Raw genomic sequence first — 27,656 nt, 5'->3', positions numbered from 1 at the left:
CGGAATTGTCCCAACCTTCAGCGTCAACGCGAAACGAACTTCCAGGAGAAGGTTGCTAACAGTGCTGAACCATTTGATAATGCTGGCAGCAATGATGTTGTACGCTTGGATAATGCAGTTAACCGTAGCGGATGCTGTAACGCAGAAGACGAAATCGGTGATCATGGGGCGAATGATGGAGAGCATCAACAGTCATTACGGTTTATTGATAGTGGTGTCGCTGTTTGTTGGGCAGCAATTGCACAGTAAAACATCGGAGATTCCAAACTCGTTACATTTCACAGACTGTCAACTGAAGCGATATGGTATCATTGTGCACCTCAAAGGATTCTACTGGTTTATGAACTGCTGTCTGGTAACGAGTATCGTAATGTCGCTATCACTGTGTAAAGTTAGTGTAACGATACTGGAATGGAAAGAAGAGTTGCCAGCGCCGGTGAAAAAAACATTAATCATATTGCAGTACGTGCAGCTATCATATGCGGTCATGTGTCTGCATGCTACGTTTACCGTGCTTACCATAAGCATTCGCTTCCAGGCTTTGAATCGACTGTTGAGGTAATACATACTTCCAAACAACTGAAGTTTTACGGGTTGCACTAAGATCTGCCCCTTAGACACACAGGCAAGTTTGAATTTGTATAAAGCTTAAAAAAAATAAATCAAATTATCCTTTTGTACATCAGAGCACCCCAAAGTACGGATCACGGGTTTCATCCGATCCGCTGTTTTGTTTGGTGGGGCCTGAGAAGAACATAAAGACCCCTCTGATATATGGCCCATTTCTTGTTGTTACAACTAGGAGAATTTACGTATTCTCGGCATTCTAAGCCGACGTAGCGTTTTCTATTTTTTTAAATTTTCTCGGACATTACCAGACAAATTACGTGTTTATCTGTTTACATTTATGTGTTACTCAATCCTCTATCGATCCACGCGAAAATAATTGTTATAAGCTTCTTAGAAACGTGTTTACAACGCTTGGAACAGGTCTGGTCGATGTGAGTATTGTCGGCAGACCCATTTTCGAACTGCAGGTGAATCTCTTCGGCAGCTCCAAATCAGCCGCATTTTTTAGGCGAATTCATTTGAATCGATTACATGTTTGGCAACATTGTCATGTCTCGGAAATCTCGTCAGTGGGAAGCTGGCAGAACAAAGAATCATCTGAATGTTTTCATGGTTGTGTTTTGATAGAAAAATACTGTGTATTTAGTATTTGAAATTTGGTTGCCGATAATAGCCGCCGAATCCGTAAATCACCCTAAACGTTTAAGCTTTCTAAGGTTACAGTTTTAGATTGTGAAATTTAAAGTAATTATTTTATTTTGAAAATTATATACATATGTTTTGAATTATTCTTAACTTTCTTTCTTAAGTCGAGTCAAGTACACGACACTGAAGACGGCCTTACAGTTGAGGTCGAAATACGCGTATCTGTCAAAGGATACAAACTCTAGTGGAATTAAATGGTGTAGTACTAAATTCGGTTTTTTCATCTACTTAACTTTCTAAATTTTTGGTTAATTGATAACGTTTTGTTTGAAAATTGAACTGTTCGTGGATTTAATACAAGCAATCTTATCACTAACTTTCATCTATATGAAACATAAGGTGGATTCTCCCAAACTTCTCAGCATGAATGAAAGCATAAGAAATATTAAGCCATATATTAGGCAGATCTGGAGTTGATTTTCGAAATTCTTTCACGTATATCATGTCCATATTCCATTATCTAGTACGGTAAAAAGAGTATTCCTAAGGGTGTTCACATTTCCCTTAGATCAATAATACCAATACAATTTTTTTAGCATATTGAAATGGAATTAGAATCGTGTACATTTTTTTGGTATAATTTAAGGTTGTTTAAGCCCGAATAACCCTTGTTACCTACACAAATAATGCATGTGAAACCAGAGAATATTGCGAGCATCCTTAACGAGGTAGATTGTAATAGATCGCGGAATTCGCATCCAAAACCTTCAGCGCTCTGATACGCATGCTAGAGGTTTGGTATCTTGAACAAAGTATTTTGAACTAAGTTGCACTACATTTTAATGGGTTTAGATTTGATCTAAATACCTTATAACTGATCTAGATCAGTGTTATCCCTTGGTAGGAACATCCTACACATTTTGTCATGTTGTTCAATTTCGGTATTTTTTCTTCATAAATTCGTTCCAGAATTGCAAAGAACATTTCTGAGCAGAACTATCTTTTTTTGATTACACTCAAATTTTAAATTACTAAACATAATTTAGAATTACATATTTTCTTAATTTTTTGCCTATGATCCAAAATTTAGAGCACTCACATGTAGTTTTTCCGACATTATTATGATTGCAGTAGTCTACACAAAATTTTTGCATACACTGAGATTTTTGAGATTACACTTAAAATTTATCTAGATTTAAAATTTTCAAATAATGTTATTTTTTAACTTGTTTGCGTATGAATCAAGTATCAAAGCGTTGACATGTAGTTTTTTTTTAGCATGAACTGGATTGTACGTGTTCATTAGATTAGTAAGTGAATGATCATCTCAGCATGGTTTAGACAACAACATAACAAACAATAATAACAAATTATCCTTAAGTCACATCAAAATGTGGTCTTAGGCATAGTTATAGCTGGGAAGATTTCACATCTAAAGAGTTTGTTCACTTTTATTATTTCGAGCAGTTTGAGGAATGAACACAAAGGTTTGCCTTTTTCATAGTAATTTCCATATAAACTTCAAATGGCATGTGCACAACCAAATTTCTCCCAAATCACTTTAAATTTTGGGAAAATGATTTTTAGCATAATTGACATCGTTTAAGCATAGGGCAGCCAAAATTTCAAAATTTGCATCACTCTAGTGTTCATGTTTGAGCAAAAATAAAAAAAAGGATTACACTCAAAACTATTGTTACTAAGAACCTACAAAAAAACCCTAAATTTTCATCTGGTTTGCATGTAAAACAATGTTCAAAGCAATGACATGTAGTTTATGTAGCATAAATTCTTTTGTAGAAATTAAGTTAATCATTTTTAGTTTTTTTTATTAACTTTTGGATACAAATTACTAATAAATTTTGCCTATAAATAGAATTTCAAAACAATGACATGTAGTTTCTCTACATAAAATTGATTGTGCAGAAACAGTGCGTATGTTTGAGTAGAATATTGAATTTTGGATGACTCTCAAAACTGAAAAGACGACTTGTATTTTTAACATACATTATGTTGTTAAAACCATTGAACATATTCGAGTGGTTTTGCTTTGTAGCCATGGTTTTGCTTTGTAGCCGCGGACTCTAAACCACTCGTTTAAAGAAGGCCCCTACATACTATCACTTTGGAATTTAGATTTATATGCAAACAAGTTTAAACACTAGGATTGCCTTAAGTTTTTTAAGAAAAATACATTTTGAATGTAATTCTGAATTTCTATTACTAGGTAAAATCTCGGGATTACGGCCATCAAATTAATATCGAAAAAACGGCGTGTTGTCTCTTTATATTGCGGTTCAGTTAAGAAAACAAAGTAGTTCTTAGAAATGTTGAGTGTTAAAAAAGATATAGTCCTGCTCAAACATGTTCATTTGCCTTATACAGGCAAATTGTGTGAAGGTTTCAGGCGAACACTCCAGTTCGTTTGGATCCCACCGGGGACTACGACAAGGTGATGGACTTTCGTGCCTGTTGTTCAATATTGCGCTAGAAGGTGTTATGCGGAGAGCCAGGCTTAACAGCCGGGGTACGATTTTTACGACATCCAGTCAATTTGTTTGCTTCGCGGATGATATGGACATCGTCGGCCGAACATTTGAAAAGGTGGCAGACCTGTACACCCGCCTGAAACGCGAGGCAGCAAAAGTTGGACTGGTGGTGAATGCGGCCAAGACAAAGGGCCGAGCGCGACAAGGCTCGCCTAGGTAGCAGTGTTACGATAGACGGGGATACGTTCGAGGTGGTCGACGAGTTCGTCTACCTTGGATCCTTGATGACGGCTGACAATAAGGCTAGCCGTGAAATACGGAGGCGCATCATCAGTGGAAGTCGGGCCTACTATGGCCTCCAGAAAAAGCTGCGGTCAAAAAAGATTCACGCCCGCACCAAATGTACCATGTACAAAACGCTCATAAGGCCGATAGTTCTCTACGGGTATAAAACGTGGACGATGCTCTAGGAGGACCTGCAAGCACTTGGAGTCTTCGAACGTCGGGTGCTTAGGACGATCTTCGGCGGTGTGCAGGAGAACGGTGTGTGGTGGCAAAGGATGAACCACGAGCTCGCCCAACTCTACGGCGAACCCAGTATCCAGAAGGTGGCCAAAGCTGGAAGGATACGATGGGCAGGGCATGTTGCAAGAATGCCGGACAGCAACCCTGCAAAGATGGTATTCGCTTCGGATCCGGTTGGTACAAGAAGGCGTGGAGCGCAGCGAGCTAGGTGGGCGGATCAAGTGCGTATCGATTTGGCGAGCGTGGGGCAGAACCGAGGATGGAGAGATGCGGCCACGAACCGAGTATTGTGGCGTGAAATTGTTGATTCAGTGTTATCTGTGTAGATGTTAACTAAATAAATGAAATGAACAGGCAAATTTATATCGAAGAAATGTCTCATTGAGCAACTTTGCAGAAATGAGTGTTTAACAAGGATGTTAATAATAAAATATAAAATTTATCTAGCTTGGTCAAAACCAAAGACATCAAAATGTAGTGAAAATTATTTCAAAACACTTTGTCTAAGATACCAATCCTCTAGCATACATATCAAAAGCCCAACGTTTTTTGCTCTTTTTCGACATAAATGGTTGGTGCGTTCGCAAGAATAGACCAATATGAACAAAATTAGTCTCAAATGAAAGCTTAGTAGTATATCTGTCTAATCCAAACTGAAAATTTGAAATTTATATTAACCTTTATGCTGCCGATGCAATTAACCCCTCTACAGGCAGCTTCATTTTTTACCGCCAAAAAAAAAAAATCAAATCACGATAACTTTTTTGTTTCTCGATATTTTTGTATAATTTTTTCACAAGATTTCAAAAAACTCTTCTAGTTTGAGAATCCGTGTCGAGGTTAATAATTGATGATCTAGTTTTGAAGATTATCCGATGTTCCTTGGGGGACCGACATTCTCCATATAAAATGTCTTTGGCGGCCACTTTGGTTTTGGTCAATTTATCAAAAAATAAAATGTGTATTATACAATACCAGATAAAAAGAAGCTACCCTGAAAAAAATCATACAAACCGGGTCAGTATTCTTGGAGAAATCTGAAAATTACGATATGAGGTTTTTTAAAGTTTTCAAGATCTTTATTTGTCCAGCGTGGTACCAGAAACATAAACGCCCATTACTCAAAGACGACTGCACCAATTCGCTTTTTTTACAACATACTCGCAGCAATGTATAATTCCGAAGAGTGAATATCCGAATACGATAAAAATTCTGTAGCCTGAGATATTTACGTGGGTTATGGCTACGCGTCGGTCCCCCGAGGAATTTCGGAATATCTCAGGATTCAGTTGACCAATGAACAATATCGACACATATTCTGAAACTGGAAGAGTTTTTCAAGAACTTGTAAAAGATTGGTGCAAAATTTTAAGAAACAAAAAAGTTATCGCGATTTGAATATTTTTTTGCGGTAAAAAATTAAGCTGCCGGTAGACGGGTTAATTGCATCGGCAGCATAGAGGTTAATATAAATTTCAAATTTTCAGTTTGGATTAGACAGATATACTACTAAGCTTTCATTTGAGACTAATTTTGTTCATATTGGTCTATTCTTGCGAACTCACCAACCAGTCAAAAAAATGATCCGGCCTGCGGGCTGGGTTGATTTTTACCTCTGCTTGCATCGCTAGCGAAAAGTTTGATATAAATTTAAAATTTTCATTATGGATTAGACAAATGAGCAATTCTCGCTGAAACCAGGCCGCCATCGGCACCCATCGTTAGAATTCCAATTTTATGTCACTGATTGCTAGCTTTCGATAAAACTTAAGGGTGGTCCTTTTTGTTTTCTCAAATTGGTGGACCCCTCGTACGCCAGCTAGCTAAACAGTTTGCAAAAAAGCCCATTTTTTGATAAATCTTGGGTATTTCTTCACGTGATATGTCTCATATTTCCCTTGGAACACATACCAAACTTAATGGCATCGTATAGAGAAAGGATATAGCTTTCATTTGAAGTTAAAAAAAATCCGGCGGCCATTTTGAATTTGGCCGCCATCTTGAATTTTGTTAGAAAAATTGTTTTTTCACCATTAGCGCACCGCTCGTTTTGAAATCTAAGATCACCATCAGAAAGCTGAGGAAAAATTGCGTAAGATAGGCTGCAGAAACTAGGTGTGCAATGGTATTTACCCTATGAAATGAACGATTTTCTAAAACATGTTCCACGATTTTGACGTATATGGCGAGTGCAATCAATGCAAACATCATTTTTTGTACAACAAAGAAACAAGTTTTCAATAGTTGGTGTATTTTTCGAGTCAGATGAAGAATAGGAGTATTATTTAGAGTGATAAAATCTGGCGGCCATCTTGGATTTTGACGCCATCTTGATTTTGACTAGTAGAATGAATTTTTCACCTTGATAGCACTCAGCATGTCGAATTTAGAGGTTACCAATAAAAACAAGGTTACGTATACTCTTCTTCTTATTATTCTTCATTTTCCTGACGTTACGTCCCTAGTGGAACCGAGCCTGATACTCAGCTTTATTAGTTATGAATACAGGTTATTAAATAGGAATTTTCTTTTATAATACGATTTTTAATAACAGAATATTTCTTCGACATATCTTTGAATTCAGTTATTATGAATAAATAAATTTAATGAATAAAAACCGTCCAAAAACATTGATTGAAATAAACAATTTTTTTTTACCATATGCTTTTTTTGTCATCGAATGAAGTTTATAAATTGTGCGTTGGGACATTAGTAAGTTTTGTGGTAATATCTGTAGTTTTAACGTAAAACATTTCCAAAAGTGCATTAATTTAGAATGTAAATCTTAAATTTTTAGGCAAAAAAAAATCCTTGATTTTCTGAATCATAAAGTATTGTTTTTACTAACACCCAACATGCATGTGAAAAATAGCGAAATTGAAAGGTGAGAAGCAGGCTTTGTTCTAATGTGGACGTAATGCCGAAACTCAGGTGAATCATTTTGAGTTTGGAAAATCTGGTGGCCATCTTGGATTTCGACGCCATCTTAGTTTTTAGCAGTAGAATGATTTTTTACCATCTCAGCGCTCTTCATGTTTAATTAATTAAAGATCTCCGTTAAAAAACAAACAGATTCTTTATTTCTTATCTTATTTTAGCTGTTCAACAGATTGTTCATTTCTATCAATGGTTTTAGACCAAATAAATGAAAGAATTAATGCTATTTTTCAACTCGCAGATATGCAGAACAATCATTCAGGTGGCAAATAAGCGTTAAAAAATTCTACTTGTTAATTTATTTTTGAAGCTTAGGGGCTGGCTCTATTCCAGTAGGGACGTAACGTCAGGAAAAAGAAGAACAAGAAGAATAGTAAGTGTAACGGTGGCATTAAAATTCAACATGTTGAGTGTTATCAAGGTGAAAACTCATTCTACTACTTAAAACCAAGATGGCGTCAAAATCCAAGATGGCCGCCAGAATTTTTCACTCAAAATAATAAGGTACCGTGGGGTAAGTGGATACAGAAAAATCAATAGTTAACTTCATTGTTATGTACAGCTAACGTGAACTATGTAACTCAAACTTTTTTCTGTGGATAACAAATAAGGGACTATTATACTTCAAATCGTTATTTATTTCGATTTTTCTGATTGTTATGTATTGAGAATGAGAGACTTGAAAATTTGCGCCAAATGCTCCACTTGCCGCACCATGGTGGGGTAAGTGGATCACCATTAAAAAAAAATCTGTTCTCGAAACAAATGTAGTATGATTATGTTTAATAAGAATGATATTACCCTCGCACTTGTTATTAGTGCTAGTAATGTTACATTTTATTACTTTAAAATTAAAAAGTATCTTTATTTAATCAAAATATAATAAAAAGTATGTATATATTAGTTCATACTAATTAGAACAAAAAAAAAAAACATTGTAACTAGAAAAATTTGGAGAAAATTCATCCATTTATACGCATAAGTATTGTAGGATTATTCCTAACGATATTTTCGAAAAGTACTCTTGGTTTAAAAATATTAGTTACATTTACTTTTGAATAACAAACTGAAATCCTTCTGTTTTATTTACGAATATATGTGTATCATCTGTCTAGAACAATATATATGGTCAAATCATGTACGAGACTATGTTTTCGATTGAAAAATTAGTATATTTTGCTCTTTTACAACTCAGCTTAGATAAACCACGGGGCCCAGATAGCCGTAGCGGTAAACGCGCAGCTATTCAGCATGACCATGCTGAGGGTCGTGGGTTCGAATCCCGCTGGTCGAGGATCTTTGTAAAGGAAATTTTCTCGATTCCCAGTGCATAGAGTATCTTCGTACCTGCCACACGATATACATATGCAAAAATGGTCAATCGGCAAAGAAAGCTCTCAGTTAATAACTGTGGAAGTGCTCATAAGAACACTAATCTGAGAAGCAGGCTTTGTCCCAGTTGGGACGTAACGCCAGAAAGAAGAAGAAGAAACCACGAAAAGTTTCGTGTGAATTTTGAAATTATTATTCTTTTTATATTTTTTTATACCAGAAAGGTTAAAAAAACTTTCAGGTGGATTAATTCAAATTTGTTATGGTCAATTTAACAAATTTAAGCTGGGAATGGAACAACATAAAGGAAAACAACATTTGCGGGTATTAAAGCTTATTAAAATTCTCCTAAGCAGTCTGCCAATAAATGATAATTATTCTTGATCCACTTACCCCACCCCACTAAAAAAGTAGGGGTAAGTTACCATGTCCAATATACTTGTATTTATTCATAAAAATGACATATTTTTCATTGTGCTTCCTTCAATTAGAACTGAAATGCTCACCATGTGTCGAAAAAAATAATAGAGTTTGATTTTAGAAAGAGATACAATGGATTTTTGATTGATGGAAAACAATTTTCAAATTAATTACTTTTTGCAGCTAACAAGTTTGCTTGTGTTAGTGTACGTGTAGTAGCAGTTTTGCAATAGAATCAGTGTGGGCGTAAGAATATAACCTAAAACGAAGCAATGGTGCGAAAACATTCAACATATCCAAGTATTTAGGCTTTATATTGACAAATGATCCACTTACCCCACTGATACACTTCCCCCACTGTACCTTACTCCTATTCTTCATCTGACTCAAAAAATACACCAACTATTGAAAACTTGTATCTTTGTTGTACCAAAAATGATGTTTGCATTGATTGCACTCGCCATATACGTCAAAATCGTGGAACATGTTTTAGAAAATCGTTCATTTCATAGGGTAAATACCATTGCACACCTAGTTTCTGTAGCCTATCTTACGCAATTTTTCCTCAGCTTTCTGATGGTGATCTCAGAATTCAAAACGAGCGGTGCGCTAATGGTGAAAAAACGATTTTTCTAACAAAATTCAAGATGGCGGCCAAATTCAAAATGGCCGCCGGATTTTTTTAACTTCAAATGAAAGCTATATCCTTTCTCTATACGATGCCATTAAGTTTGGTATGTGTTCCAAGGGAAATATGAGACATATCACGCGAAGAAATACCCAAGATTTATCAAAAAATGGGCTTTTTTGCAAACTGTTTAGCTAGCTGGCGTACGAGGGGTCCACCAATTTGAGAAAACAAAAAGGACCACCCTTAAGTTTTATCGAAAGCTAGCGATCAGAGACATAAAATTGGAATTCTAACGATGGGTGCCGATGGCGGCCTGGTTTCAGCGAGAATTGCTCAAATATACTACTAAGCTTTCATTTGAGACTAATTATGTTCATATCGGTCTGTTCTTGCGAACGCACCAACAATTCATGCCGAAAAAGAGCCAAAAAGGTTGGGCAGGCCTGCACTAAAGGCTTAGTTTTCGATATCAGCGACCTGCTCGAAATTGCCTCGTTAGGAATGCTCGAAATATTTGTTTTCAAATACACGTGTTATTCTTCGTATTACTCACGATTACCGGAATCTGATAATCTTAAAGTAGTAACTTTTTTGGTAAGATTTGACAGATTCTCATGCAGTTTTAGTTATCAAAAAAATGTAATGGTCTAATTGCTATATAAGGGAAATTTGAACACCTCTACGAATAGTTTCTTCCATTCGTTCAAAAGATGAGATACGTGAAAGAATTTCGGAAATCGGCTGAATCATTTCTGAGATATATCCGATAATCCATATTATTGTTTTTAATCCTTGAGCTCTGCGTTACATTTTTGATCGTGGGGCTTCACTAGAATAGAATTCTGAAGCAGGACTTCTCTAGATTCTCAAACAGAATTTTAAAATAAGTTTTTGGTAAGTTGCTGACAAAATTCTAAGGAGAGTTACCATCACAGAAACCTGCGCTAGATTTTCGGAAAATCTGGGACTTCAAAGTTAAAGAACCTAGGGAAAGGATTTCAAACATTACTGACAGAATTGAATGAAATTTTCCAAAAAAAAATCAAATAGTGACTTGTAGAAGACTCTGGACAACATTTCTACAGGATCCAAGGCTGAACTCCAAAAAAAAACTAATCTGATTTCTGACGTAATCATTAGCAAAGTTCTTACAAAATCTTCGGTAAGATTTTCGCATAGGCAACCATCTGTTTTTGAATTTATTCAAAAGAAATATTAATCATTTATTTTTTCATAAAAATATTGAAATGGTATGGAAAAATATATTGAAAAAATTGGCCCACCGTACAATTTGTTGCTGAGATTTGGCAAGCGAGTCAAATAGGTTAGTCCAGTGTACTCTACACCTTCATTTTATCCCATTGAACTTGCATCAATAGTAGCAAGACCAAGCTGAGAGTCTTTGGTTCAAATACTGCCTGTTGAGGATCTTTTTGAAAAGTAAATTTTCTCGGCTCCCCAAGGCATGCAGTATCTTCGGCCTTTCCACACTATATACGCATGCATTGCAAAGAAAGTTCTAAGTTAATAACTGTGGAAGTACGCATAGGACACGTCATTCAATCGGAGGAATTTAACAATTATATGCAATTTCATTTGGTCTTATTTTGAAAGCTTGTTTTTCTTAATTTTCGCATGAGCTTGACATTCGAATCGATTCAAAAACATCGATTCAAATGATTCGATTTTATCGGTGAATCGATTCGATGTATGGAATTTAAATCGATTCAGTAACATCGATGTTCTGGTCAAATTTGCCCAACGCTACTGGTAGTACCAGTGAATCAAATTGTCATCAAATTAGACGAAAAACAAACAACAAAGAAAGCTCGTTCACAATCGTTTGTTGCGGATAAGGACAAAATCCAGAGAATAATTGTCATGACAATCACAGGGCGCAACATTGTTGCAACCTGTTCAACTCGCGATTATTCAATTATTTTAAATACAAAACCAAATTTCTTTCATGGATGTAGTTCGATAGTGTGTCAATGTTTACCAACATGAAGAAAGTTCTCGAAAATTAAAATGCGAAATCTTGTAGGAAATCCTAGAAACAAAAATCCTTACAATAATTTCTGAAGAAATCTGCTAGGACATCATATGTAATTCTTACAGAAACACATAGAGATATGCATAAAAAATATCTAACAAAAAATCTTGAAAAAAATCCTAGAGGAACAAATCTAAAGATTCCTGAAGCGATTCTCGAAGAAACCCTTAATGATTTGTCTGAAGAAATTTTTGAAACGATTCTTGGAGGAATAATACCAGCATGCACTGAGACAAATCTTTGAGATATTTCATCGTTACTTCCTGGATATGTTTCTTCGAGAATTTAAATAGGTCTTTGGAAAAAATCCTGGATGAGTTCATGGTGAAATTTATGACGGAATCTCTATAGGGAGTTCTGAAATAAGCTCGTGTACACCTTGGTGGTGCATAATTGACTGATGGAGGAAAATCACCATTTGAGCACAGACTTGGAGGAGTTATTAGAAGTATTCCTGGAGGAATCACTAGAGCAATTCTTCAAGAAATTACTCTCAAAATAGTTATTAAGAAGAGCATTGAGAATTGTATGGAAAACCTGCTGCATGAATTAATTGAATTGAATTATCAATGTTTGGAGGAAATTATATACAGTATTTTACAGTGAAGCTTGTTCAAAATTCAAATAGAATTGTTAAAGAAATTCCTGGAGAAATCTCATGATAAAAATACATAGAAGTATTTATTGAGGTTTTTTTTTTCAAAATTTCATCAGTTAGTTTCTTGAGAAGCTTCAAGCAATTTGGTAGATAGCAGTTGAAGCATATCTTGGAAAAATTTATTAGAAATTTCACGAGAATGTGTATCACTTAAAAACTGACTGGAAAAAAATCTTGAATGAATCCTGAGGAGATTTTTTGAATTTGTTTCTGGTGAGACAAGTACATTGGAATCTAGACGAACTCTCAAAAGCTTTTCATGGTACAATCCTTTGAAGAAGTATTGTACGGATTACGGCATTTATTGCTAGAGGAATGACTGAAAACCAATCGTAGTAAAGGACCCCTGCTGAAATTTCTAAAAGAATCTCTAGAGATCGATATGTATTAAACGTTCGATAATAATCATGAATTAACATTTATTATGTAAATTTACAGCGTTTCCAGAAAAATAGGATGAGACATTTGGAGGGATACCATTTACAATACAACAAGGAAATTGCAGCAAGAATACGGTGGAAAAAAAGGAAGAAACGGAGACTTGACATCAATCGGCAATAAGTATTGGAAGATGCACTCTTGTGGCAAAAAGGTTTGGAAATCAGCCGAATAGGAATTCTTCTTTGGAGCTTTCGTGTCCTTTCAAGGAGACGACATTATTCTTGATTTTTTCGAAAGGATTCCTGGAAAATATCCTGAAAATTAAACATGAAAAAATAACTTAGGATTTCTTAGAAAAATGAACTCCTAGAATGAAAAAATGAAGATAAAGGATGAACGAGAGTAGTTGTATTTTTTTTTTCAACGGGAGACTCGAAATTCAACAAACACGGTGTAAAACTAATTCTAGTGCATCAAATAAAATGGCGTCAAAATACAGGATTCATTCGACTCGATTGAAAACTTTTTACTTTGTTGTGCTGCTCCAGCTGCTTTGTGTTTTGGTTGACTGGCAGAATCGATGCTGTCCAGGCGCGTTGTAGACCTTTACAGATTGGATATTTTCTCGAATTTTCAAGGCATAGGTACAGAATTTTTATGCGTGTCGCACGATATATGTACCTATAAATACAAAATGGTCAATTGCAAGAGGAAGCGCTCAGCCCTTCTCAAACAGGAGCCTAATATTAAGGCCACATGGGGCGTTATTATAATCACCCTATTTATTTGAAGAAGCAATTCTCAAGTACCACTCCATATATCGGTGTGAAAAATGTCATACTGTGATTCTATATATGTAGTGCCCAACCCATTACTTTTTCAGCTTAATCATTGCACTTAAACTCATGATAATTGATGATAAATGAAAAAAGATAAGGAGTGTTACCTTAATATGTTAATATTTTGGGAATGAATGTGGTTCACCGGAGTAACTTGAAATTGGTATGGCAAGATGATATGCAAAATTTTGAACATGAGTTCGATCAATGTGGGCAGAGTTTTCCTCTCTAAACGTTGGTTTTATCTGTTAACATAATGGTTTTGTAGTTAAATTTCTCACCATTAGAAATTCTCACTATGAAACCTTGCCATTTTATCTTACTCTAGCCGTGTAAACTTGCCCCAGTGTTCCTTTAAGGTGATTATAAAACGAAGCCACACTTTGAATTTTCAAGTGCACAAGACTAGAGAATCTGGCAACAGTTTGCGCTGAAATTCAATCAAATTGCTTGCTTCCTGATGGTGACCAATGGGATAAATTTTCAACGCGTAGCGCTTTTTGGTTCTCAAGTCTTGTGCTCTTGAAAATTTGAGGTCTGGCTTTGTTCTATAATCACCTTAATTGAACGAAGAAGCGATACAAGAAAATTTGCTTCACTGCGTAGTTTATCAATATCAATCGGAAGTAACACTAATATGGGCGTACCTTTGTCAATAGCACTAACAAACGAATCGCACAGATCAAATTTCGGAACTCTTGCTCATCGCTTCGCGTTTGTCAGTTCAGTCAGTCTTGATCTAGCAATCCTACAAAGTCCTACATATCTGCGGAAATGTATTGGTTCCGAATCGAAAACTTGTTCCAATCAATTCGTCCGCTGCAAACCGTCCTTAAAGTGTTCGGATTCACTCCGATTCTTGATACCTCCCCTAAAGCATCGACATCATTTCGATTCTGGCGCTCTTTACTGTACACTGTGTTCTTCGTCTTGTTCTACGTCTACGCCGTGTACAGCTTTGTCAATCGCGAAGGATATTCTCACAAATACCGTTCCAGAATTCTTGGCCGTGCCGAAAGTTTCTTCTCCATACTGTTCTACACAGCCATCCTGGTGTCAATTATCAGCGCTTTTGCGAATCGTCACAACAACCTACGGATTTTACACAAACTTAACCAGATGGACCGAACTCTGGTGGAACGGTTGCAGGGCCGAATCGACCATCAGCGGATCCATTTGCGAGCAGTTGTCAGCATCGGGTATCATTTTGTTATGAGAATCGTCATCTACGGATCATATCAGTACATTCATTCGACGGTATTTTCCGCAGATTATAAGCTGAATGTCGCGGGAATGTTATTTCATTTTGTGTGTGGATTTGCTTTCATGCTGACGCTAATCGTGGCAACAATTCAAGTGCTTTTGCTGGTGGTTCGATATGAAGCGTTGAACGATGTATTTCGGTAAGTTTGGAATTTATGGAAACAAATGTTAGATGAGGGTCATGGACGAATCCAGGTTATTAATTTATTTATTAATTTATTTATTAAACAAAAAATGTAGAAAGAGGGAAAAGCCCCTTTGAGTGGTTTTCTTTGAAATCGTTCTCAAAAGGGCACAAAACCTCTTTATTTTTTCTAATAACGTTATAAAAAATAACTTAAAACTAAAGGCTCAACCGGAAATGATCCATATCAAAGCCATAATCTTGAGAAAGAGTTTCAGTAATCAAAAATGGGAGTTGTTCTTGATTTCTGAAACGAAATAAAATAAAACGCAAAACAGTATCATATAACATAACGAATATCATTGAAAAAATCGTATAAAATTTTAATCATAGGAAGTGAGCTAATACCAAGAATATCACGAACAGATACAGGTACAACAGTATCCAAATTCTTGAAGTTATTTATAAGTTTTTTCCTAGGCAAAATATAATTTTTGCAATAAAACACTATGTGATCTATGTCTTGATAAGTTTCACCACAATCACATAAATTTGAATCTATAATGTAAATACGATATAAATGACTATTACAAGTATAATGATTAGAAATAAGTATTGAAAACGTACAAATCAAATTTCCACCAGCAGATAAATTTTTAAACCAAGGTTTTTTATTTACAATTGGTAAAATGGAATGACACCATCGACCTTTGTCACTAGAATCCCAATCAACTTGCCAAGAATTCAAAGCATAATTTTTAAATTTTGCGTAATACTCCGAATGAGCCACATCTCGTTTATAAATAATTACACGAGTAGCTCCTAATTTTGCTAAACAATCAGCTTGTTCATTACCAAATATTTGACAATGGGATGGAACCCAAACAAATCTAATAATAAATCCCCGAGAATGCAAATCATATAATAATTTTCTTAACAATAAAATTAAATAATGGGCTTTAAAATTGAAATAACATGATTCGATAGAATTGATACAACTCAAACTATCTGTACAAATGATGAATATGTTTGGAGAATAATCCTTTATTATATTACATGTAAAATACAATGCAGTCAATTCAGTTACAAAAACTGAACATGGAGATTGTAATTTAAAAAATATGCTACATCAATATTATAAACTCCAAATCCTGCATTATTATTAATCAATGATCCGTCAGTGTAATACACAAATTTTTGATCAAATCCACAAAATTTACGTTCAAAAAACAATTTAGCATATTGAATACACATGTTATTTGGTATTTGAATTAATTCCCAATGTAAAGATTTATCAATATAGGGTTGAAAAGAATGTACATCTATATCACAATTATAAAACGTATTTGATAAAACAGGTAATATATGCTCTGTAGAACAATGATTAAATGAATTCAACATTTTACTAGAAGGATTTAATTTATGTAAATCTTTCAAAATATTTATTAGCGGATGCTTATTTGTGAAGCATTGTACGAGAAATTTACAATTTAGTTCATGAAAACGAATTTTAAGAGGAACAACTCCAGATAAAACTTCAACAGATTTAGTATGAGTAGAATTCATTAATATCAAACAAATTCTTAAACAACGAAATTGAATTTTTTCAAGTTTTGCAACATGAGTTTGAGTGGCACAACCAAAAGTAAAACAGCCATATTCCAAAATTGAGCGTATTGTTGTTTTATAAAGAACTATCATATCAGAAGGATGAGCACCCCACCAAGTACCAGTAATAGTTCGGAGAAAATTTATCCTTTTGGAACATTTTTTCTGGATATATTTAATATGGAAACCCCAATTTAATTTTGAATCATACCAAATACCAAGATATTTATATTCATATACTTGTTCGATTTCATATCCATTAAGAAAAAGATTTATATTTACTGTAGAATGTTTACGTGAAAATATAATATATTTAGTTTTTTGCACAGAAAATGTAAAACCATTCTCAAAAGCCCACTTATCAATATTATCCAAACAAATTTGCAAATAATGACGTATTATTTCTCTATAACATCCACTTATTGAAATTACCTTATCATCAGCGAATTGAACTAAAAAACAACCATTTGGGATAATAGATGATATATCACATGTAAATAAATTGTACACAAAGGGGCACAAACAAGATCCTTGAGGAAGTCCAAAATAACTATTACGGGTAAATTTAGACGTCCCATTAGCATACACAGCAAAAAAATCTTAAATTTACATGTCACGTAAGCTTTCATGATTGTCATGTGAATCGAATTATCATTTGACATTAAACGATAAATAATGTAAACTGCCTCATTGCATTCAGGAATGCTTGCAAATTTGAGTGAAACTGAAACATTTCATGATCTTGCATCCAACATTCGCCAATGTTGCATGATTTCTTGCATCTTGAAAGTGAAATTGAAAACAAGATCGCTCAGTTTACATGATTCCACGTTGAATATTCTGCCAAAAATAATGCACATGGATGGATCGACGGCGTGTCATTCCATGTGCATTATTTATGATTGAATTTTCAGCGGGAAAATCATGTAAATCGAGCCGTTTTGCAAGCAACATTCTTTGAGAGAAGGCGTTTCGCGTTCAATATTAAGGAATTTGGTAACAATGTTGTATATAATAGATGTGTTTATAGGTTTTATCATTGAATAATACATGAGAGATGGCTTTACATGATTGAAACTAAAATAACGTTACGTGTAAATCTAAGATTTTTTTGGTGTGTAGCATAGCATAGACTGACTGTACGTGTCAATGGTTGCTACTCCGTGATTGATCGGAACTGGTAAGAATTGCACTACGATCCAAATGAATAAGGGATGGGAGTTTCCGCTTTCTCTCGAAGTGCAATTTTAGCAGATCTAATATTATTGATCAATAACGGTCTCTGGTCAGTGATGCGATCCATGGACAAGGGGGAAATATACGACTTGTATTTAAAGCTAGTTTTGTATTTTTGTCTCGAGAAGTTTTTGGAAAAAATACGTCAACATCTATAATGTCGAACAATTCAAAAGACGTTTTTATTAATGACGAAAACTGAAAATTACATGTATATATTTTAACTCAAATGAAACAGGAATAATGCCGACACTTGTAGTGACGAACCATACATAGTTTGTTTGAAAATTACATATGAGTATTACTGTGCATTTTGTCTCGATATGGTAGAAGTTTTAGAAAATACGTCAACATTCACAATTCAACGAACAATTCAAAAGATAATTTTTAATAATGTCTAAAAGAGAAAAATATATGTATAATCAAATTGTATAAGAAAAAAGCGTAATGCCGACACCTATAGTGACAAACCATACAAAGTTTGTTTTAATATTACATAAAAGTTACGCTTTCAAGAAAATATGTGTTATCATAAGCATGAAACGAACTCACCAGTTGGTAATCCATTCTCGACTGAACACAAAACTGACACTGACAGCAAAACTTCTTGGCGTCCCGAAAATAAACCGTCTTGCTTGGGCCTTCCCAAATACGTACCCAGCAAGACGCTCCAAAACAGGGGAAAAAAATCTCCGGCGACGAAAACACGCGCGAAACCGTCAGCAAAATCAACCGGACGACGCAAAACCGAACTGTCTTGCTTGGGCTTCACAAAGCACTCTATTACGGGTAAATTTAGACGTCCCATTATGATAAAAATGCATGATTTTGAATGAAAACATGTTATATAAAAAATTAATGAATGAATGAATTTTCTTTATTAACGAGACTTTCAGCCCTTGGCTGCCTATAAAAAATTAGATAAAATTGAAGGAATTTTATAAACAATTAATTTTTGAAAGAGTAAATCAATAAGTACTGAATCATACGCTCCAGACACGTCAAAGAAAGTCGAAATAGTGTCCTGTTTCTTGTTGAAAGAAAGCTGAATTTGGGAAGCCAAAAGTGCTGTGCAATCACGGGTACCACGACCTTTTCTGAACCCAAATTGACTAGGAGATAAAATATTATTTTTTTCAGCCCATATCTCAAGACGATTTAAAACCATTCTTTCCATAAGTTTACGAAGACATGATAGTAAACTTATTGGTCTACGACTATCAGCCAATGAAGCATCTTTCCCTGGTTTAAGTATACTTACTACTTTAATTGAACGCCATTCTAATGGAATAACATCTTGTAAAAGAAATGAATTGTAAATTGAAAGTAAATGAGCTTTCCCTTCGTGCGGTAAATTTTTAAGAACGATAAATTTAATATTATCAATATCTGGCGCAGTATTATTGGTAATAGATAATGGTAAATTAAATTCATGTATTGAAAATGGAGAACATAATTCTGGAAAATAATTGGTTGATTGTTTGGTTTAAAAATTAATAGATTGAGGAACAAAATCTGGGCAAATTTTTGATGCAAATTGATCAATCCAATTATCGGAGTATTCCAATGAAGCAGGAGAAGAATTATCATAATTTCTTAAATTTCTTGCTACAGACCACAATGTAGACAATGAATTGTCACTATCAAGATTCTCAATAAAATGTTTCAAATAATTTCGTTTCTTGAATTTAGTAGTACGAGTAAACTGAGCTTCTGATTTACAATATAGTAAATAATTTTCTCTAGTACCCAAACGACGAAATTTTTTAAAAGCTTTCGATTTATTTTTAAGAGCAATAGAACAATCATTATCCCACCAAAACGTAGGACGAATATTTTTTTTAATATTACAAAGAGTTTTCTTTTTCTGAGATTCAAGTAAACTATCCATCATAATTTTAATGAATTTAATATAATTTTCAATTGGGGAATTTGAATCTTGCAAATTAATTAGTGACACAGATATTAAATCCGAAAACTTACTCCAATCAACGTTTTTGGTATAATTTGGAAAAGAAGAACTTACGTTATTACTATTTTGCGTTAAATGATTCAAATGAATCAAAATTGGAAGATGATCACTATTATTTGGATCATTTATAATGTTCAAAGTAGATTTGAAAGATAAATCAATTGAACACAAAGATAAGTCAATACATGAATTTTTCAATGGAGGAACAGCAATTCTGGTAAGGTACAGTGGGGGAAGTGTAGCAGTGAGGTAAGTGGATCATTTGTCAATATAAAGCATAAATACTTGAATATGTTGAATGTTTTCGCACCATTGCTTCGTTTTAGGTTATATTCTTACGCCCACACTGAAACTATTGCAAAACTGGTACTACACGTACACTAACACAAGCAAACTTTTTAGCTGCAAAAAGTAATTATTTTGAAAATTGTTTTCCATCAATCAAAAATTCATTGTATCTCTGTCTAAAATCGAATTCTTTATTTTTTTCGACACATGGTGAGCATTTCAGTTCTAATTGAAGGAAGCACAATGAAAATATGTCATTTTTATAAATAAATACAAATATATTGGACATGGTACACTTACCCCTACTTTTTAATGGGGTGGGGTAAGTGGATCAAGAATAATTATCATTTATTGGCAGACTGCTTACGAGAAATTTAATAAGCTATAATATCCGCAAATGTTGTTTTCCTTTATTAAGTTCCATTCCCAGCTTGAATTTGTCAAATTGGCCATAGAAAATTTGAATTAATCCACCTAAAAGTTTTTTAAACCTTTCTGGTATAAAAAAAAATATTAAAAAAATAATAATTACAAAATTCACACGAAACTTTTCATGGTTTATTTAAGCTGAGTTGTAAAAGAGCAAAATATACTTATTTTCCAATCGAGAGCATAGTATCGTACCTTATTTGACCATATAAATTGTTCTAGACAGATGATACACATATATTCAAAAATAAAATAGAAGGATTTCAGTTTGTTTTTCAAAAGCAAATGTAACTAATGTTTTTAAACCATGAATGTTTTTCGAAAATATCTTTAAGAATAATCCTACAATACTTCTGTATAACTTATGCGTATAAAAGAAAGAATTTTCTCCAAATTTTTCTAGTTACAATGTTTTTTTTTGTTCAAATTAGTACGAATTAATATATACGTACTTTTTATAATATTTTGATTTAATAAAAATACTTTTTAATTTTAAAGTATTAAAATGTATCATAAGTAGCACTAATGACAAGAGCGAGGGTAATATCATTCTTATTAAACATAATCACACTACATTTGTTTCGAGAACAGATTTTTTTTAAAGGTGATCCACTTACCCCACCATGGTGGGGCAATTAGATCATTTGGCGCAAATTTTTAAGTCTCTCATACTCAATACATAACAATTAGAAAAATCGAAATAAATGACGATTTGAAGTATAATAGTCCCTTATTTGTTATCCACAGAAAAAAGTTTGAGTTACATAGTTCACGTTAGCTGTACATAATAATGAAGTTAACTATTGATTTTTCTGTATCCACTTACCCCACGGTATCTTAAATGATCCATCATTTAGAATGTTTAAATTATATTCATCAAATAAATCCATTAATAAAGATCCACGACCATCAGTTCTATCACTACCCCAAGAATAATTATGAGCGTTAAAGTCACCCAAAATGTAAAATGGATGAGGAACACTATCTAAAATCATTTTCAATTCAGATATTAAGAAGTTTGCATTGGGAGGGATATATAAACAAATAATATGAAAATTGTAATCTATATGTTTTACAGAAATTATAACATATTTCAAATGTATATTCAATGATAAATTGATATATTTGAATTCAATGCCATTACGAATACCAATCAAAACCCCACCAAAAGAAATATCTCTATCTTTACGAATTATATTAAATGATGGAATGCGTAGTACTTTTGACTCCGTTAACCAAGTTTCATTCAAACCGAAAATATCAATGTTGTAATGTTCTAGGAAAACTCTCAATCTATCTGTTTTGGGTAGTAAACTTCTACAATTCCATTGTAAAATATTCAAAATACCATTAGAATTTGAAGCCATTACGATGAAAATAATGAAGCAATGATGGGTCCAAATGTATTCAATTTATCAAGGATGGAGGCAAGAAATGGTAAAATCAGTTTAATTATCTTTTTCCAAAAATCATTGAATCCCAACATTTCTACTAATTTCTCCAAAATTCCTTAAATTGGGGAATTTTCGTTAACATTTTTGTTATTATTCGACGAATTGGCATTTGTATTCATATTACAATTTGATGGATCAGATTCTACTCGTTGAAAACCTGGAATTATACGTGAAGAGGAAGAATTTAACCGCGGAAAATTTTCATTAAATGACTTTGTATTAGAATCAAATTGAACCTGAACTTCAGGAGAAAATTTTTGAATTCTTTTCTTTTAGAAGGGGATTTATAAAAATAGTTATCTAAATTCAAAGTGTCATCAAACTCATCATCAGTAAGAGATTCATAAATATTAGGAGCAGCTACATCCTTAGAATTTTTCAAAATTTCAGGATAAGATGACTGATTTCTGTTTTTAAGTTTTTGATTGTATTTGGACTGATTACTTATGTAAACAGGGCAATCTTTCAAAAGGTTATGTTTTTGATTACAATATATACAAAGCTCAGAATTTTTAGTGCAAACTGATGATAAATGTGGTTGACCACATTTTGTACATTTAGGTTTATTGGAGCAAAATAAATTCGTGTGTCCAAAAAGAAGGCATCTTTCACAATGCATTAATTTTGGAAAATAAAGCCTAATGCGAAAAATAACATTATTAACTTTTACAAAATCAGGAAGAACTGATCCAGCAAACGTAATTTTCATACAATTATAATGAATATATTCAGAGCCTTTATCGTTCAATTTTAATTTTGATAAACGTTGACAATCTAAAACATCAACAGGTGAAATGGCTTGATTTTTAAAAATACCAATTACGTAATTTATCACTTCATCACATTGAAGAGATTCATCTTATAAAACACCATTAATTTCACAGAAATTACATGGTGCATATACACCACATGAATCTGAAAAAAGTTGCGATTCTAAAAGAGAATTTTCATCATCACGAGAGCCGAAAACAACACGTAATTTATCAAGTGAAATCTTTTTGATTTCCTTGACGGAAGAATATTTTTCATATACTTTGGCCGAAATCAACAAAACATTTATAGGTATTTGTTTTTTTTCGAAAATATACTACAAATGGTCCGGCAAAAGAAACCGGATATATTTTGATACGAAAAGGTTTTGTAGTAGAAGATGATGGTCCCGGAGGAGGATCACCATCTTTTAGAACTGAACCATTTACATCAATATCCATGATAAGGGTGCAAAAATAAACAATTTAAGAGAAAAAAAATCAACACGAATATGAAAATAAATATAAAATACAATAAAAATGAAAAGATACTTAGAAACTTGGAACTCCACGTAAAATGTCTGGAAGATGAGACTTCAAGCTTCAAACCAAAAGCGCACAACCTCCTCTTGAAAAAATCCTACTCCGCACTTACGATACTTCTTGACGTCTTCCGCACCACAAAGGCTCAATCGAATAGTTCTCTCAATCTTCTAGCTTCAAAAATAAATCTTGAGGAGATTTCACGCTCCACAAGTATCACGCCGACTCGAAAAACTTCTGCCGCACCACACAGGAAACACCAAGACACCGCGCCACACAGGAAAAAGTCCACTGCTGCACCACACAGGAAGTATGAAAATCAGCTACTCGAATCACAAATGGCCCGAGTTTACTCTTCGAATCGCTCTATCCTCTGAAAATAGAGAAAAATGTCAGTAGCTTGAAAAAACAACTTCTTGCCAGTTCAACGCCTACTACAGCAATGTCCAGGTTATCAATCTGTGACGAAAGTGAGCGACCTGAAACGTTCATACTAGAATTTCACTTGAAAACTATGACTACACAGAACTCCTGAGGAATTTTTCTTAAGATTCCTAATGAAATTCAGCCAAGAGTTTGTCAAAAAATAGATATATCTATTTGAAAACTTTGAAACCCTTGAACCAGGGGTAACGCGCATATTTTAATCATGGGCGTAGTAGAAATATTCATAAGAATGTTTTATTACAGTTCAATTACAACTTGAATGTTTCCCTTTTATGTAACATATCAACTTTCGAAGAGCTTCTGTTTCCGTGATCTACCCACTAACAACAAATACTCAGCCTATAACCTAAATACCATTCGTTCAATTCCACTCATTGCGTACGAATCCGAGGTGTGAATTTCGGTCGTCAAGTTATTTTCCGCCAGAATAAACATTTCGCCTCACCAACATAACTCCACTGAGCAAATCAAATAGACAATGAAACATAGGGTTCATTTTTCTATCACCCAAATATCGCAAATTTTCTTCCACCCGTTCCGATGGTCAGTGCTAGCGTAGCCGTGAATCATGGTAGACCTTCCTATAGAAGCGAAAAGTGAAATCAGTCAATCATACCACCGGGTTTCATTCATTGTGAAATGTTGCGGACTGTACCCATTGGTGACGGATCCGGAGAAACGACACCGTTTTGGCTACCAAATTCTGAACATAGTGGCCATCTTGGCAGCGATACTCGGTTATGGCTACATTCTGGTGCACTATTCCCTCGCTTCGGAATTCATCCGACACAATACGGGTTCGGTAATCATCCAAAGGATGGTGGACATTTTTCACGTCACACGATACGCAATGGCTGCGGTGGTGCCGGTATATGCGCTCTTATCGTTGAACAAAATACACCAAATGTTCCGTGGGTTGGAGGAAGTTAATGTGCTAATAATGAACTCTGGGGATAAGCTGATACGGTCAAAGTTATCTTCACTGGACAGATATGTTCGAATCATCCAACTGGTGGCGCTCATAGTACCGTTGTCATGTGTGGTGGTATCCTATGCGGCTTTCTCCCACATTCCCGTGGGATTAGGGTTCAGAATTTCGAGACTGCTGTGCTTTTTTAGCTATGCACAGCTTTGGACCCAACCGACATTGATTGTGTTGCAGGCTGGAGGCAGATTCACGTCGCTCACGCTAATTCTGAGGTACGTTGGATTGTTTGTGTTCATTAGACAAGACTTGATTTGTCAATCTTAAGCATAATTTGTTTTCTTTTGAAAAGTTTTAAATACAGTGTTTGCTCGGAAAGGTTTAGGGGTCTATTTTGTAATTCGAGCGAATTCACGTGACTCGTCTGAAGTCATTGTCGATCAAAGTAAGCATGCATATTTCAGATGTCACCCGTCGACTCCCATAGTAATCCAGTCACATAGAGTGACAACTGTCGATAAACTCGAGTGACAAACCAAGTCGAGCGAAATTTTTGGTCGACAGTGACTCCAGTCGAGTCGTATTTTCCCTCCTAATCCATGGATCGCAGATCTTTTTCCTCCCTCACTAACCACACCTGTCCTGTGATGATTGTGGAGATGCAGAGGTATTCTCGGTCTTTAGAAGCAACGATCATTACACAATAACGTTCCTTCCCCTTCCTAACTGACTGTAAGGACTAGGCCGGTGCCGTTATTGATCAATAAAATGAGAGCTGCTAAAATTGCACTTCGAGAATATGCGGAAAATCTCATCCCTTATTCATTTGAATCGAAGTGCAATTCTTACCGGTTCGAATCAATCACGGAGTAACAACCATTGACATGTACAGTCAGTCTATGCTATGCTATGTTATTCCAAAGCTACATCCACAGGGTTTCCTGGTGCTCTCATTATTATAACAAACAATAACGTCACTGACTGGCTGCGTTCGAATGCAGGGCAATTTTGGGTCAACGTGCTACGTTAATTTTATGTGCATTTGCATGAATGCCTGATGCAGAATATTTGTAGATAGTTGAATTCAAAGGACATTTTTCACCATCCGTGCCACGTCCCGCACGAAAGTCCCGCTTGTCTAATCGTCAACATGACTATAACTCAGTAATCATACGTCGGTTGATGATCCGCTCGAGTAGTTTTGCCATGCAACTGGAAAGCAAAATTGACTGACGGCTAATGGTCCAGAATCTTTGCAGTTTGGCTTCGGGATGGTGACGATGATAGCACTTCGCCAGTTGGCAGTTAACTCACAATTATGCCAGATTTAGCTGAAAAGGTCAAGGAGTGTCATCTTTACAGCCAGGGTGAGACGTTGAAGCAGGGGGCACTCTACCATATCGGCAACTGTTGATGTACTCCGCCCTTTTTCGAGAGCCCACAGTATTAGCCCGGTATTAGGCGAGAGATCTGTGGACTCTCTCTCAGCTTTCGACGAATCGCCACCTTTGCCTCGGGTGCCCACCATGGAACAGCTATAGGTACGATTCGGTCACTTGTCCGAGCAGATGGTCACATCGATCGCCGTGATGCCCGAAGCAGGGTCGTTTCGAGTTACTGAATCGCCACTCAGGATAACCCTTTGCTTTGTCAATGTTCTTTCAGCTATGAATCGCCTAAGCGCGTTTGATTGGTGAGCTTTGAAATTTTCTAGGAGCTAAATCTGACCTTCTAGCTGATCAAATAGTTCACCCAGTGCGATCTGATACTGAGTTGAACCCGGAAGGAAATACACAGACACCATGCTTGCCTGAATCGGTGCGTGAAGGCGAGCAGCAACAAGATGTTTAGAGGTATCGGCTTTTTCATTTATTTATTTCTGATTCCAGTTTCGACCTTATTGTCGTGTGTACTGTTGATTCTGTTGTTGTAGTGTCTACTGTTGATTCTGCGTACATGATAGTTATTCGGTAACATTGCTAAGAGCCATAATACATGAACAACACAAAATAATTACAAAGAAAAGTACACATGATTATCAAAATTTATTGGACTACATACAGAATATCTAAACTGCACGGAAATATTGAGATTCTCGGGAGGATGGACGCCACACTGAATTTGGAAAGTCTCTGAACTCGTGACATCGCACTCCACTTGGCGAATTCGATGCTTTGAAGGCACAATCAGGCATCGACAGTCACTTTGTACGATATGTAGTGAATCTATGATAAAAGGTCGAAAGACAAAAGGTCGAAGAACCAAAAAGGAGGGACAAAAGGTCGAAAATCTATTTTCAAAGAAGGAAAAATTTCCCACCAAACAAATCACTTTCAATCTTTTGTCCATTAAACCTTTTGTCTTTCGACCTTTTGTCCTTTCCCCAGCAACACACATGTTATAATTGTGTATTATCAACTGATATATGATCAAAACTCAAATATCAGTTGATAATACACATATAAAACATGTGTGTTTCTCGGGTTCGACGTTTGGTCTTTCGACCTTTTGTCCATAAACCGGATTTGCAAACCATTTGTTTTACTTCGTGTATAGTTCAAGCTTGAGAACTGTGATCACAATTTGCCACAGTTCATCGATTCTGCCAGTCAACCAAAACACAAAGCAGCAGCAGCATCAATACCATCAGGCGTTGCGGTGCCAACGGTTCACACTCTGCTTGACTGTTTTTGTCTCTCCACTATGACCGTTTTCGGGCAGCCATCTCGAGGTGAATGATTGAAAAGAATGTTAAATCATTAAATCGCTAATATTTCGCTTGTGTTTTCAACTAATTGAAATCGATTAGCGCTAACAGCAAGAGCACAATTATTCCGTTGCGATACATATAAACAAGTTCAATTTCATGCTGCCTTTATCGAGCAAAAATGCAAAACCCCGAAAACCGGAAAAATCGTGTCACAGTCATTTCACATTCGGGTTTGAAAAAACGTTGCGAAGAAGAAGATTACAGTTTTGAAGAGCCGTGACATTTTTTTTTGTTTTGAACGGTCATGGATTGCTTTGGATTTTGATGGTCGTGTAGAAAAATGTGAATGTCGAAGTGGTAAATGTTTGCTACAGTACATTTCCCATCACTGGTATAGTTATATCCGGTGCGGTGTTGATAACATACAG

The 27,656-nt window shown here is 35.1% G+C and overlaps 1 protein-coding gene across 4 annotated transcripts in view; it reads left to right on the top strand.

Annotated features, from left to right (window-relative positions):
• Positions 1-27,656, top strand: part of LOC5569834 (putative gustatory receptor 2a) — a 121,081-nt gene that overhangs the window by 77,640 nt on the left and 15,785 nt on the right. The window contains exon 1 of one of the 4 annotated variants that reach the window (XM_011495108.2): positions 24,159-24,793. The exons of the other annotated variants lie outside the window; for them this stretch is intronic. Coding sequence (XP_011493410.2) covers positions 24,162-24,793 — 632 coding nt within the window. The 5' untranslated portion in view covers positions 24,159-24,161. Of the gene's footprint in view, positions 1-24,158; positions 24,794-27,656 lie in introns of those variants that run through there. 4 annotated transcript variants of the gene reach the window in all.

Source organism: Aedes aegypti, chromosome 3 (genome assembly GCF_002204515.2).
Source record: "Aedes aegypti strain LVP_AGWG chromosome 3, AaegL5.0 Primary Assembly, whole genome shotgun sequence".
NCBI classification, from domain to species: Eukaryota; Metazoa; Arthropoda; class Insecta; order Diptera; family Culicidae; genus Aedes; species Aedes aegypti.
This window is presented reverse-complemented; position numbering and strand designations above follow the sequence as displayed.